The 14,458-nt window shown below is 52.7% G+C and overlaps 2 protein-coding genes across 22 annotated transcripts in view; both read right to left on the reverse strand.

The window, feature by feature from the left end:
* Positions 1-56: 56 nt before the first annotated feature.
* Positions 57-8,354, reverse strand: NDST2 (N-deacetylase and N-sulfotransferase 2). Of its 4 annotated transcripts, XM_060126606.1 has the most exons (16): positions 8,036-8,353; positions 7,306-7,407; positions 5,878-5,917; positions 4,448-5,794; positions 4,168-4,255; positions 3,704-3,858; positions 3,333-3,518; positions 2,946-3,074; positions 2,632-2,814; positions 2,449-2,545; positions 1,959-2,082; positions 1,657-1,831; positions 1,288-1,458; positions 1,073-1,182; positions 773-875; positions 57-678 (listed from the first exon to the last, which is right to left on the reverse strand). In XM_060126606.1, exons 4-16 carry the CDS (start codon positions 5,450-5,452, stop codon positions 553-555), a joined length of 2,652 nt encoding a protein of 883 aa, XP_059982589.1. In that variant the 5' UTR covers positions 5,453-5,794; positions 5,878-5,917; positions 7,306-7,407; positions 8,036-8,353; the 3' UTR covers positions 57-552. The 4 variants fall into 4 exon arrangements, with proteins under 4 accessions (XP_059982589.1, XP_059982590.1, XP_059982588.1 ...); XM_060126607.1 differs by having other exon boundaries at positions 1,657-1,795; positions 5,878-7,407; positions 8,036-8,354; XM_060126605.1 differs by having other exon boundaries at positions 5,878-7,407.
* A 419-nt stretch (positions 8,355-8,773) lies between these two features.
* CAMK2G (calcium/calmodulin dependent protein kinase II gamma) overlaps positions 8,774-14,458 on the reverse strand; it is a 54,250-nt gene continuing 48,565 nt past the window's right edge. For 17 of the 18 annotated variants that reach the window (XM_060126416.1, XM_060126411.1, XM_060126414.1 and 14 more), the window contains 4 exons: positions 13,581-13,656; positions 13,119-13,213; positions 11,395-11,639; positions 8,774-10,782 (listed from right to left, as the gene is read on the reverse strand). In XM_060126416.1, coding sequence (XP_059982399.1) covers positions 11,407-11,639; positions 13,119-13,213; positions 13,581-13,656 — 404 coding nt within the window. In that variant the 3' untranslated portion in view covers positions 8,774-10,782; positions 11,395-11,406. Of the gene's footprint in view, positions 10,783-11,394; positions 11,640-13,113; positions 13,214-13,580; positions 13,657-14,458 lie in introns of those variants that run through there. The other variant, XM_060126425.1, reaches the window with a different exon arrangement.

Below are 14,458 nucleotides of genomic sequence, written 5' to 3' on the forward strand. Positions count from 1 at the left end.
TCTTGATACTTGCTTTTATTCTAGGTTTCTCCCACTCCAGTGAGGCAGACAAAACACAAAAATAAGGATGTTTATTAAACTCATTTCTAGCCCACAGCTAGGGCTCATATTCAGCTCTATGAGCCACCGTCTGACCTCATCCCCATTCAATGTGAATGACATTAGAGAGGCCGGGCCACAGGTTGATCCCACAGTAAGGGGTCCCTCCCACGGCCACTACAGATAAGATACACTGCTGGGGATAAAGAGGGAAAGCATTGGATTAATACGTTCCTCTTCACCCTGCCTGGACCCTCTCATTTCCCCCCCACCATCCAAGACCATGGGCCAAAGGTGCCTAGTACCATCTTGTGGGGTATCAAGGGAAGCCCCTTTATTAGACCCCAGAGCTATGGGAAAGGGATGCCCTTCCCTTCTTAGCCATCCCAGGCCTCGAGGCCACTGAGGTAGAAGGGGGAGGGGCCAGGCCACTCTAATCCCCCTTGTGGGCCCTGCTCTGGGCTTGCCCCTTAGGGAAGAAGGGGGCTTTTGCTGGTACGGGAGGCTGATACATCAGCCCGGACTGGAATGCTGCAGTTCTTCCCGAAGCCACGAGGGCACTGGCTGTCCAAGCCGGCTCAGCAGCTTCGACAGCTCCAAATTATGGTTCCGGAAAAAATCCGTAAGGAAAAGGCGGGACTAACAGGAGAAAAATGAAGTCAGAAATGGTAAGGAGTGGACAAAATCAGATCTTACAGGTGGAAAGGGATACCCTGTCCCTGGCTTTGCTTACCTCAGTGTCCATATCTGGGTACTTCCGGCCTTTGCTCTTGCCTAGACAACGAGTCTTGCCACCTTCAAGTCCCTGGCACCAGAATCCCTTATCTTCATCAAACCTGCTCAACAAGAAGAGGCCATTAGGTGACAGAAAAGAAATCCAAGCCTCATAAATGTACACTACCTCTCCCAGCCCAGAGGGACACATGTCTCTCCTTGCAAGACAGGGTAAATCCATGTCTCTTCCAAACAGACACGGTCAACCTGCTTCCCCATTTCCCCCCGAGTCATCCTCCCCTGGGTCATGCTCTCCCACCTGAGGGTCCGTGTGTAGTTCAGAAAGGGTGTGATACCCAGGAACTTCTGGATGCTCTCCATTGAGGCAGCTGGGTTGGTACGCAGTTCTTGCCCATCCACAATCAGCAACTAAAGGGACAGGGATGTGGTTCCCTCTGTATTCCTTAGAAGCCTCTGGGCTGAAGGGAAAAGGAGGGGAAGGGGACCCCCATGTGGGCTACCGGGGAACTGTACCTGTCCAGAGGGGTAATATGTCAGCCAGCGTTGCAGATGGGTGGAATAGTAGCCAGGGACAAGACAACGGTCCTGTAGGGAGCGAAGTGCCAGAGGGGCATGGGAGGAGGCTGAAATCACCTGGTAGAAGGTATAGTTCAGCGCAACTGGGTCTCCATGTGCTCGCTGATGCTGACGGACAAGGAACAGGAAGGCAAGGAATTGGTGCTTTGACAGCATTGTTCTGCCCTTCCTCTTAGTCTAGTGAACAGACAGCACAGGCACCCCTCCCCAAGGCACTAGCTTAGTTTCCCTACCCTCATTCCTTTCTGTCTCTCTAGCAGTCACCACCTCTCTTAAGTTCTGATGTGTGCCTAGCTTCAGGCTCACCTGGTACCAGGAGTAGGCCCTGTCAGCAGGGTTGGTGAGCACAGTGATGATCTTGGCTCGCGGCAGGAGGGCAGCCCCCCGACGTGGTACAACTTCTGAGTCAAAGTAGGTGGCACTTTTTTCAAACAGGAAATCAGTGCTGGCATTAGAAGGGACAGGGAAGAAATCCATGTACCTAGGAAGTAGTAGAGAGGAGAGGCAGAGAATTTGCAGAGTGAAGGGGCCGGACATCTGTGCTGGGAGAAGCTGGAATGGGGTATTTTAGGGGAAGGGAGTGTCCTGAGAAGCATTCCAGGTCTCACCAGTCAATGCCCTTGTGGTAATTAGGGCTGCTGAAGAACTGAATCTCCTCAAAGGTGCTGGGGCTTGGGAAACTGCTAGTCACAGCTGGGTGGAGGCTCAGGAAGAAGTGAATAGCTGTGGTCCCTAAATGAGAGAGAAAGTCCAGGCCATTGTGGGAGAGAATCCACCTCAACAACATCAGCTTGAAAGAGGTGAGAAAATAATCACTCTGGGTGGTAAAATACCGTTTGGCCAAACTAGAGCGAGAAAAGGAAAGCCTGAGAGAGGCCCAGGGAAGGGTTAAAATGGTAGTTCTCAGCCTTGATTGTGCATCAGAATCACTTGTGGGTCTTTCAAAAAAAACTCAACAGATGATTCTGATGTATAACCAGGTTAAGAATCACTCAAGGGACTGGATTAATGAGGGGTGGGTATGAGAAGGGAGTTCCTTGGCCAAAGAATTCTTTGGGTTTAAGGCAAGGCAACAGAAGTTGCCTAAGGATGATTCACCTGTCTTCTGGGGTCCCACAATGAGGAACTTGGGGAGCCGATCACAGGTTTTCTCCTTGGACCAGATATCTTTGTGCCTCTTGTCATCACAGGGATTCTGAAGGTGAGGCCAAGAATCAGATAATCTTTTCCTCAACGGCCACCCCCATCACATCTCTAGGTCAGCCTGAGCTCCACCTGTACCTGCCAAAGGGGGCTTCGCTCTTGAGGGAAGAGGTCAAAGTACTTCCGTGCGAGAGGGACAGGAGGAAGGGTCTGTAGGCGCAGCCGTGTCCAGCACTGGAGAAAGCGCACCAGGCTCTCAAAGGTGTACAGGCCCAGCCGATCATTTCCATAATTAGACAGATGAGTCATAAAGATGCTGATCTGAAAGGGGGTGCCTGCATGTCAGATTTGGAGAGCCTACCCCACTTCAGAAGTGGGCTTGGTGAGCAAAAGTCTCAGTATGCAAACACTTTGGCTGTCCAATCTTCTAGCCCTTCCTCTCGGCACCTTACCGGATTAAGCAGCACTGTCAGAAAGAGTTCTCCACCTCGGATGCTCCGGTCTAGTTCGCGAGAGCCTCCGGGATACTCATTATAGAAGATCGTGTGAGTGAAGAGGCCACACGTCTGCCGTGGCAGCACCTGAAGGGAAAAGAACAAACAGGGACAGATGAGATTTGAAAGGTAGAATGAGAAGTAGATTAAGGACAAAAGACCTGAGGCATTAGGATTCCCTGGGTTTGTAGAGGACTCAGTCTGAAGTTACAACAACAAAGCTCTTGCTATGTGCAATATGACTTTTCATCTCTCTACCCCTTATATGGATGAACTTGGACAATGCAGGTTGGAGGCTGTCCAAATGTGGGAGTTTGATTCAAGTCCGTATTGGGAGTCCCTCACCATAATGCCATTGTGAATGAAGCCACGGCGGTAGCGGGCAGGGCGGAGATGGGGATACTCCTCAGTGCTGGTCACCTGGATGCCCCACACGGATTTCCAGGCCTCATAGAGCTGTGTGTGGATGGGATACACGCCGGAGTGGTGGGGGGCCACAGCGTACCCCAGATCCGTGGGAATCCCATGCTCCTGGGAATGGCAGAGACTCTCACCAGGACCTGGTGAGGTTTGGGGAGTAGAGGGTAAAGAGGGTGGGGATGCCTCCACAGAAAGTAAAATGGAAAGGGTGGGGAAAGGGTACCCCATTAGGGTAAGGTGGAGAAGGAAGCATCATCTTTGGGAGAAAGTATGGGAAAGAGATCCAAGGGTCTCACCAGAGCAAACTGTTTGTTGAGCCTCATCTGGTCAGCCAGCACGGAGCGATTGTGGAACAGGTGTGGCTGCATGTGGCTCCACATGTGGGGGAACCACCAGAACTCTTGGCGGTGCTTCAGCAGCATGTCGTCCCCTGCATCCTCCTCCTCTGTCCCTATGACCACACACTGACCACTGACCACAGCCGGTCAGCCCCTGTGCCCTCCTTTGTTCTGTAACAACACTGACCACTTTCCATCCTTGGGACAACATTGCTGACCTCTGCCCACCTAAGACTATTTTCCCGATTGCCAACCTGCCCTCCAGCCGCCCATGCTAACCTAAATTCATACCCACTGCTAGGCCCTCATAGCATTCTGACCCCAAACCTTGCCCCTTTTCTCCAACCTGTCTGCCCAGGAGGATGGACAGTGAAGAGACAAACTAAGACTGATACGCTGAAGGAGCAGGGGAATAAGCTCACCAGTATGATAGAACTTGCCCGAGAAGCCCAAGTTGAAGGTGAAGTTGGGGACTAAGGTCCTGAGTTTGTTCTGGGTGGTCAACAGAGCCTGGGAAGAGTAGCAGGGACATGAGAAATCAGGAGACTAAGAAGGAGAAAAATGAGAAGTAGCATTCTTCTTGCCTAGAAAGGGTAGGGAGCGTACCTATGACAAGCTCAGAATCAAGGAAGGGAGTCTGATAGGACAGAGCTTGAAACAGCTTCTAAGGAAAGAAATGAGTCAGGAAAAAGAAAGACTGACCTCAACATCAGCCACCTTCATGCGGGTTCCTTCCTTGCCCACAAAGATGTCATCGATGTCTACCAAGATGTAACGGTCAAGGTCCAAGCAGAGGCGCTTGCCAGTGAGGTATGCAACAGCATCAACAAAAACGAGTTTGTGAAGCCAGAAGGAGAGGCCATGGCCAAAGAGCACCCGCTGGATGCCATCGTGAAGCCCCAAGTCCTGTACCACAGTGGGAAGCCGGGCCCGGCGAGGCAAGGGTCCTGGCACCGGGGGCTCAGCTGGTCGAAGGCTGGCAAGAAGCACTGGTTCATATGTGCTATGATTGGATTGGAAGATGGTCCAGTCATCACCGGGCAGTGGACCCGGCTCCAGGCGGCTGGGGCGTGTGAGATGCAGTAGTGGGGCAGAAGGATTCACTTGGTAGTCCTGGAGCCCCAAGTTTGAATGTAGAAAAAGGGGAAAGCCCTTGAGCTGGGCACTCAGTAAGCTATGCTCATGGGCTCGGAAAAAGCCAATGATGCCCACACCATACTCCACACAGTACCGGTCTAGCAGTTCCCGACTCCAGGCATCCAGGTTGACATACTTGAGCAGGTTCTCATAGATGACCAAGACATACCGGCCACGGGTATGATCAGTCAGTGTGGGCATGTCCCCTCGGCCAGGTGCCAGCTCAGTGCTATAACGAAAACGGCTGGACTCCAAGATGGCCACAATCTCCTGCCCCAGCTGTGAGTATGCGCTCTCCACAAACACAAGGACCACGGGTTCAGTTCGTGCTGTCTCTGGCGGCCTGGGGGGCCGGGGTGGGACTGGAGGCCGTACAGGGCCGGGACCAGCTGCCCCACCACTACTGCAGTCTCCCAAGGGCAGGGGCAATGGTTCCTTGGCCTTGGGGCTGGTGGATACGTAGTAAGCCAAGAAGCCCATGGAGCCCAGACTGAAAGCGATCAGCAGCAGTATGAGGCGGTGCAGTTCCAGCTGCCGAGCTGGGCGTACCACCTTCCACAGCTTGAGCATGGCGGGGGAGGTGAGGCAGGGATGGGGACTACCTTAGGGGATGGGAGGTAGGAGTTCTATAGGCTGAGGCTCTCTTGGGAGGGTAGAAGGATATGAAAAGAGGGGAAAGGGATTCCTGCAGGGTCAGTTCCCTGAAAAGGTGGAAAACAAGTCCCCTTAGTATAGGATAGGGGAGGTAGAAGGGGCAACAGGGGGCAACTGGACAGAGTCCATTGGTCTCAGGTCACCATGGCCCACTGGCCCATGGCTTCAGGATGCAAATCTAGCCAGGCTCCACCTTTGGTCCTGGCTGAGCTCCTCACATCAGAGGTCAGCAAAGTTCACAATCTCTGCCCTCACTACCTGTAAGACAGAAATCAATGGGTTACTTCTCTCCTTGAAACTGTGTCATTAATCCATTCCCCTCTTCACCCCATTTCTCTTACCTCCTGCTCACAGGATGGTTTGTTCTCCAGAAAAAAAAAGCTCCTGTAGGAAAACAACATAATCTGAGTCTCATACTTTAGCTTCACAGCCTGTTCCGTTTCTTAGAATACTGTCTAAATTCTCCCCCGAGCTAAGCTCAGAATTGAAGCAGTATATCCAAGGTCTGGAAGGGAACACATTTCCCATCGACAAGAGGCCAAACAGCCCAGGAGGCTGAAAATGAACCTGCTCTGAAAGGAGTTCCCAACCCGTGACAGAGCAGTTGGTCAGCCAGCAGGAGCTCTGTTCGTCCTGTGAAGAAGGGACGGAAAGCCCCAGAAGTCCCGTGCTCCAACAAAATATCAAATAAGAGGAAACTCATGTGTCTGCTAATGTTCCTCATCTATCAAACCCAACACCACAGGCTAACAGCACTAATGAACTTGCAGTGAGGTGGGGAAATTCAAGAGGGAAGAGAAATGGTGTTAGCTAATCATTCTACTACCTTCCAAATCCAGAACCTGGGGATTCTCTTTTCCATTGCTTGTGAAAAATTACCCATCCCTCCCCTTTATTTCACTTGTGCCAGTGTCAAGAGGGGTGATAACAATGTAGCCCCAGAGCAGGCCACATCACTGGCACCTAAGAAAAGCTAGAGAGCTGAGTCCAGAGTTTGTCTCCTTATCCACTCCAGTTCTCTTTCCTAACTTAGCCTAGGTGGTACTACACCCTCACCCCTGAACAGCTCAGAAGGGTCCTGAGCTAGCCTGGAGAGACATGAGGAATTGAGTCCTGTTACAAAAACAGAGCGAACTGAATGGGGCTGCATGACAGAGAGCACCAGGAGCTTAAGTAGTATACAATCAATTATAGAGAAGGAGTAAGAACAGTCGGATCAGAAAATAGTTTTAAGGAGACCTAATTCCGGAGACTTTTTTCCTTAAGTAGATAGACTACTTCTAGAAGCTTTACCGTCACTCTCCCCACTTTAGTCACTCGAAGTAAGGCCAGTGGCTGGAGATCTCTCTCTACCACACATCCCACACACACACATACACATCTCCGGGTGATTAAGCAGAGATGGGGTCCTTCAGAACTGAGAGAGACAACTTAAGAACAGTTCTGCTTTGGCCTGGGTAAAACTAATCGGCGTGAAAAGAGAGCTGGGAAAGGATCAAAATGGTGATGGGAAGGGACGAATCCTAAGAATTAGAGGAAACTTTTTGGGGCAAACACAGTAGTGAGAAGAAGTCACTGTGGGGAAGCCGATACTGGGGGTGTATCACCCCCGAGGTTAAGAATAAGAGTTAACATTTACTGAGGGCTTACACTTTGCCAGACATTCTTCTAAGAGCTTTCCATATATCTAATGCTCACACCGGCCCTAAGAGGTAACTAATATTCCCATTTTACATATGACTAATTTGAGGTCCAGAGAACTTAGCAACTTGCCCAGGATCACACAGCTCAGTCAGTGGAGGAAATGGGATTCAACGTCAGGCCTGTCAGGCTCCAGCCCTGGTCTTAACCACTGCATTTTAGCTTCGAACCTAGAAGAAGCAGCAATATTCAGGGAAGGGGTGATGAGGGAGTACTGGGGTGGGAGGATAAATGCTGAAGCGGGACCGCGGCGGGGAGGGGGCTAAAGGTGCGGGCGCAGCAGGAGGAGAGCAACAGAGGGGGGTGCTGGGGAAGGCGGGGGTGTGGGCCCCGCGCTGGGAGACCGGCAGTGCAGATGCCGCGGGAGGAGGGGGACCGAGCAGCGACACGGGCGTAGGGGGCTGGCACACGGGGGTCGCGGATGGAGGGCCCTGCTGGTGGGAACATGGGCTTACAGGTGGGTATGGAGAGAGTCGGGCGTGAAGCATTAAAGGGGATGGGGCAAGGGGCGCGTGGAGGAGTCTGCGGGGACATAGGGGCGGGCGTCGGGCTGGGGGGAGCCCCGAGGGGAGGAGGAGCCCCGTGCGGAGGGGACGAGCCGAGGGGAATGAGGCCACTGCCAGGGCGGCCTGCGGAAGGGACGGGGGAGGGGAGCGCAGGCCGCCCCGAGAGGCGGCCGGGGACGCCCCTGCGGGAGGTTTCGGTGGACACACTGAGGGAAGTCTGTGAGGGGAGAACTGCGGGGACCGTGGCTGGGGGCCACACTCTGAGCGGGGGGTCTCCTCAAGGGCGGCTCACCCGGCGGACTGGGCGGCGTCCCCGCTGTCCCCGGGCTCCGCCACGTCCCGGGGATGCCCGGCTTCCCTGCTCTCGGGGCCTCGGGCTGCGTCGCGGCGGCTCCGCCATCTCCGAGCGAACGCTCTGCCGCAGCCGGGCCCAACCACCGCTCCCAACCACCGCTCCCAGCGGGGGGAGGCGGCGCGCAGCCGCTCGCGGCCCCACTTCGGGTCACCCCCGCCTCCGGGCCGGCCCGCCGCGCTGCCGAGGTGCCGAGCCACCGAACGGTGTTCCGCAGCGCTCGGCCGAGCCGCAGCCTCATAGACGGCGGGCTCCGAGCGCCCCGACAAGAGGCGCCCCCCTCCTTCCCGCGCAGTGGCACGCTCCGGCTAGCGTCGGCGCCGAGGGTCCCGGAGCCGGGGCGGGCCGAGGGTGTGGGCTCTTCCACTCGGCCCGGCGGAGGGGGAGCCGGGCCGGCCCACTGAGGGGCGGGAAGGCTGTCCTGGACGCGGGCGGGGCCCGGGGGCGGGGCGAGACTCAGAGCTCACCCGCTAAGGGCCCGAGTTCTTCCCCCTGCTCCAAACTCGCCTCAGCAGACCGGGCGACTAATTGGAGGCTGATGAGTTTATGAGGAAGTCTTATTCTAAAATGAGCCCAAAAGGGGTGGGAGAAGGTACATCTTCTCCACCTGAAGCCTTGTAACCCAGGCTGTTAAATCTAAGCCTCCGGCCATAAGCCTCCAACAGCAGTAACACAATGGAGTGTTTAAAGGTTATTTTATTAAATATCTTCAAGGTTTCATTGTAACAAAGCTATGAAGGGTCTACCAACATTCAGAACAAACACTATTTTTAAATTATTTCTATGTCATCATGCAAAAATTCTGCATCAAATGCCTTCTCATTTCCTGTTTAAAAGGTGATTTTTTTTTTTTAAGTCTATTGTCTATAGATGCTGACATTAGCCCCAGAAGAGGATTAAGAATGCTAAGAAGTGGGGCTGGAGCAGCCATATGAAGCTATGGGTCTTAATGAACTCTAAGACCATTTGTCTTCAAGCCAGCAAAACCAAACCCTGTGGTGAAGGTGTCTGCGTGCTGGTACTGCAGGCTGCAGGGCAGAAAAGGGTTAGGGCCCAGGGGCTGGGGCATGCAGGAGGTGCTCAGCGGAGCCTGGCTAAATCCAAGCACCAGCACCTGTGAGTCTGCTCTCTTCTCACCTGGCTCCAAGGTAAACCTGTAGCTTTGCCTCTTCTCCCAGCTCCTGTGACTCCTTAAGGCAGTCCAGGGAGCTGGGGCCCACCCATCTATCCCCCAGTAGTGCAGACATTTGTGCCGACAGGTCTGCACAGTTGTTTTGGGGGAAACCAAGGCCATGACCAATTGCTCCTCCATTATCTTCTCTGCTATCTGCTTAGAGTATAAATTTTTCCCTCCTGGAATGGAACTCCTTGAGCACAGAGAGGGACACTGAATGTAGGAGCCTTGGCTCTGGACATCTCTTTTGGGTACATGCAGGTGAGAGACAGGGTGATGCCCATGCAGATTGTCCAGCAGTTAAGTCTATACTTCAGTTGGTCAGTAAGGAGGTCTCTTTGTAGAGGATACCTCTTCTTGCCCGAATAGTCAGGTCAATCTCAAAGACAGGAAAAGAGATGGGCGTGCAGCAAGGGAAGAGGAAGAAGGGAGGCAGCCCCGAGGGCAGCCTGAATGCATAGAAACAACCATCACTCAATCCCGCTGCCTCACTCTTCCCATCCCACAGGGGCACTTGGCAGAGGGCCCAGGTCCAGATGAGGGTCAGCACAGGGACCACCAGCATGAAAAGGCAAGACAAAGATGATCCAAATCAGCACGGAAACAGAACTGCCAAAGGCAGCAGGGGGAGCCCAGACCAAGGCCCGGCTCTCTCCTTGCTAAGTTATAAGAAAACAAACACAAAGCAAAGCGGCAACCCCTCCCACTTCCCAGCTGCAAGGATTGGGCCTCAATAGCAGGGCCCACGTGCATTGTGCATCCTATAGAAATGGATGAGTCAGTGAGTGCATGTCAGACTAACACGAGGTTTCTCATCAGCTTTGTAGCGGACACACTTCTGCAGCACCAATTCTCTTCCCGTCTATACTAAATGGTACAGTACAGCAATGTCCGGGCCCTGCTTCTCAGTCCTGAGCCCACTGTTTCTCAGCTGCCTCCACGGCAGGCTGGGAGCTCCGCGTTCTCTCCCAAGTAGGTCTGTTGGCCATGATGTTCTTCATCAGCCTCATTCTAGGCGTGTATACAAATTCTGAAGACGTCCATTCCTAGACCTGGGGCAGGTAGGCCACCTCAGGGGCTGTAATCACATCACAGCCCCCAAAGTTCTGTCAGAGTTCTTGCCTGGTCCCCTGAGTCCATGGAGGCCAGAGGCTAAGCTCACCTCTTCAGGGCTGGTAGGTGAGCCCATTGCTTGTGCCAGGATGGGCATCACACAAACTCCTGCCTTCTTGCTAGCCCAAGGGCTGTTGGTGGTTTTAAAACGCATCACGGTATGGATCCCATTTTTTTTTTAAACGATCTTCTTTTCTTAAATGTAAAAAACACCTCGGTACAGCAGAGACAGACACGAAGGGCGGGCGGGAGGGCTGCATGCAGGGGCGTGCATTGGCTGCTGCCGCTTTGTAATTTAATTGTTTTAAACCTCAAACGAACAGGACTGCCGCTGTCACTCAGGCCCTCCAGAGCCACTGGCTGCGAAGGTTTGACCTCCGGCTGGGATCTCCTTATGCCCCTGTCAAACAGAACAGACGTGGTAACAGAACAGAGGACAATACCCACAGAGGAGTTCCAGAGACTTAAACACACTACATACGTGGTCAAGTCTGCCTGAGAGGGTGGAGGATGGGGGAGAAGCTAGTATTTAAACATAACACTGCCTCACATTTGCCTACTAAGTGCTTTACTTACAAGTATATTATTTAATCCTCACCACAACAAAGGAGGTAGCCACCGCTCCTTTTTTTTTTTTTTTGGGCTGCACTGCAGCCATGTGGAATCTTAGTTCCCTAACCAGGGATCAAACTCGAGCCCTCTGCAGTGGAAGGGCGGAGTCTTAACCACTGGACCGCCAGGGAAGTCCCTCCTTCTTCCTTATTGACAGCTGAGGAAAATAAGGCTTAGGGAGGGGAAGTAACCTGTCCAAGGTCACCCAATTTGGAGTCAAGGAGCCAGACCCAAGTCTGTCTGACTTCAGAGCATGACTTATTACAACCACCACACTGTCCAGCCTTCACTACTCTTCTGGGATGGCCCATGTATCCTCCCCCAATGCCACCTCTCAACCTCTTCTTCCTCCTCTGACCCCACTTGTCCCAGCCGCTCCCCAACCCCCCACCAGGTGCACCTGTGGCTGAGCTCACTGCAGCGGTGCGGCAGGGGCCCCTGAACAGTGATAGTGGACATTGAGCCACTTGCCATCCCGGCGGTGCCAGACCCGGGTCTCCTCTGACTGGCTGGTGCGAGGCCGGCCCTGCCCATCGATGTACTGGGTAAGGCGGATGTAGGCGATGCAAGCCGCGTCCTCTCCAATCACGTGGACGTGCGGGTTCAGGATGGTGGTGTGGATGGGCTTGCTGTTCTTGGACAGGACTGTAGGGGGCAGGGAAGGGTGGGGTAGGTAGGAGGGTGTCAGGCCTGGGGACTGGCATTTTCCTCCCAGCCTGCACTTCCCAAGTCTCACCCTCTCTCCAGTAACCATTCTGTGAGTCTCCAAGTCCCCATACACCTTCCAGAGGCTGGGAAACCCCATCAGATTAGTCTTGATTATTCAAAAGGAAGAGAAAGGTGTGGAACAATGATAATAGCAGCTACTGTTTTAATCAGACATTGTGCTGAGGGGTTTTACACGCATGAGCCATACTCCTTGGTCAATATTATTTTCTTCTTTATAAGATAAGGAAATAGGCTCAAGGAGGTTAAGTAATTTGTCCAAATCACACAACATTTGAACTCAGGACTATCTTAACGAAAGCCTATGATGATCTTTCTACCCTAATAGGTGGGTTTAGATTTCATAAGGGTTGGCTTGTCCCTAATTAGGGTTATAGAGCAAAATCAAGAACTTAAAATATTCAAAATTGATTTCTGATTTTAAAAAGATCCAAAGTTAAAAAAAAAAAAAAAAAAGTCACCAAAGCACCAAGCTCAGGATATTCCCAGGGTTCCCAGGTCCTCTGGGGGAAAACCAAGAGAAGATGGGTTGCCATTATCAGCAAACACTATGGATTGTGTTGCTTTTATTGAGATTCATATTTTACTTCAATTCAAATATTAGGGGCTACATGAGACCTTTTGGAGAGCTTCTATAAATTCTGGAATTGCTTCTGGCTGACAGAATTACCTAGATAACCTAGGGTTTATAACTGCAGCTAAGACATGGAGAGGACGGCAGTTAGTAGAGAAAATAGTGAGAAAATAAAATCCAGGGCAGGATCCTTTCCCAGGATAAAGTGGGAAAGATGAGAAAAAAATAAGAAGGGGGACGGTCTTAGTGGAAAGAAAGATGGGAGGAGGAGATGAATCAGCTTCTTATCCTCTGGGACTTCCAGGAACTGTCCAGGGCATATACCCTGCCCCCCTGGCTCCCAGCCAGGACTCCTATCTCCCTCGTGGCTAGGAGGACCCTAGCCACAACTTCCGATCTCACAATCACCAACAGCGCCCTGTTACTTGCTTGCACATTCTTATCATGGGTTTAATTTCCTCTACTCTGAAACCTGCAGACACAGAGCTGAGATCATTTCAACCTAACCTCGCATGGTTTCCAATCGTCTTGGAACAAGGCGAGGCTTAAAGAAATACAGTGGCCTTGATTATGGCAACTGGCATTGGCACTGCCACGAGGCAGCTGCAGAATGGAGGGGCAGGCGGGGCTGTGGAGGCGGCCCTTTGAAGGTGCCAGTTGAAGACCATCCTCAGGGCCCAAGGGGGCAAGCACATAGACCAGGGTGCGGCAGGCAGGTCCAGTAAGGGAAAAGCGGGCAACTGGGAAGAGGAGAAGGTGAGCGGGGACAGAGGCAAGGGGGTGAGGGGCAGGCAGGAGTATCTCAGCAGCACGAACCCACTCACGATTCTCAAAGTAAAACTTATGGAAATCCATCCCTTCCACGAGGTTACCGAGGGCCTCAGGCTCAAAGGAAGTGAGGCCTGGATCACAAATCTTCCTGCAGGGGGAAGAAAAAAAGCAGCCTATCAGTCTTGTACGAGAATTACTCGTCTCTCTTCCCCATCAGTGGTGTCTGTCCCGCAGCAGGTTATCTGTGGGCTGGGCCTGACAACACGGCTGCGATCTTAGAGCCCTGCCTGCCAAGCCACTTAGCTCTGCCCTTTCAGCCCATGGCCCAGACACCACAGGCGGGCTCAATCACTGATGTCTACCTGGAAGGGCTCCCAGGCTAGGGGCCTGGTGTTTAACTCAGACACTGTGTGCAAGGCCCAGCCTTCTCTTTACCCCTGGTCCCAGCTGCTTTTTGGGAAGAGGGAAGGCCTCGAGAGATGACTTGGGTCTCAAGGAAATAAGTCTCTACTCACGTGTAGGCCTCAAAGTCCCCATTGTTGATGGCCTCAATTAGTTGTTCTGTGATCTTAATGATCTCCTGTTTTCGCACTGTGGGGGGAAAAATATAGCAATTTACCCGTGGGAGACTGGGAATCTCCCAAGTGATGGAAAGCCCTCCCCAATCCTTCAGAGAATCCCCTGTGATCTCTCTGACAAAGACATCCCTGTCTTCTCTGTCTTTAAGGCCCTTTGCAGGAAGATGAGCCCACCTTTCTCTCCATTCCCCCTCTGTTGTCCATAGAGCTAACGACACCCCCCCCCCCCCGCACAAAGCCCGCCTTATGATCCTCTGGCCTTTGCCTCCCTCTCCATCAACAACCAGGATGCAGAAAACACTCTTGCCTTTAACAGCTGAGGAGCCTGACACATTGTGAATATTCTGCCCTCAGTCTGTGTATCTGATCCCTAGCAGGTTTAGCCTCTCAAAGAACCATCTCCCGATAGGGCTGTTTCCACCACCCACTTGCTTCTCTCACCTGAAGGGGCTCAGTCAGGTCTCAGTTACCACCTCCCCACCCCCAGCCCTCACTTAGTGGTCCAGAACTTAGCCCTGGGCGACAGCCAGCCTGAGAGCAGAATCTAGCCAGGGATGAGGTCTCCAAGGGATGAACAGAGCCCTGGGATGGATGCTTAATTCTCTTCACCCTGCTCATCTCCTCCACAGGGCTTTTCTGGGATAAAGGATCTTGGAACTACAAACACTCTTTTTTAAATGGAGCCTCTCACCAGTGAGACAGTTCCGTTTACCCTGGACAAGCCTTGGAAAGGCTCTAAATCTCATACCAGCTCTCAAGCCAGGACATGTCCCTCAGGAAAACCAAGACAAGCTTCAGACTGACAGGCAGGCAGA

The sequence above is a fragment of the Lagenorhynchus albirostris genome, chromosome 16 (genome assembly GCF_949774975.1).
Source record: "Lagenorhynchus albirostris chromosome 16, mLagAlb1.1, whole genome shotgun sequence".
Taxonomy (NCBI): domain Eukaryota; kingdom Metazoa; phylum Chordata; class Mammalia; order Artiodactyla; family Delphinidae; genus Lagenorhynchus; species Lagenorhynchus albirostris.

Excerpts from the sequence above, each read along its gene's own strand:
- NDST2 (XM_060126606.1), bottom strand. The coding sequence starts at position 5,452 with ATGCTCAAGCTGTGGAAGGTGGTACGCCCAGCTCGGCAGCTGGAACTG. Across the intron at positions 2,083-2,448 it reads TGTGGGACCCCAGAAGACAG|GGACCACAGCTATTCACTTC; the intron begins GTGAATCATCCT and ends TCTCTCATTTAG. Across the intron at positions 876-1,072 it reads AACTACACACGGACCCTCAG|GTTTGATGAAGATAAGGGAT; the intron begins GTGGGAGAGCAT and ends CTTGTTGAGCAG.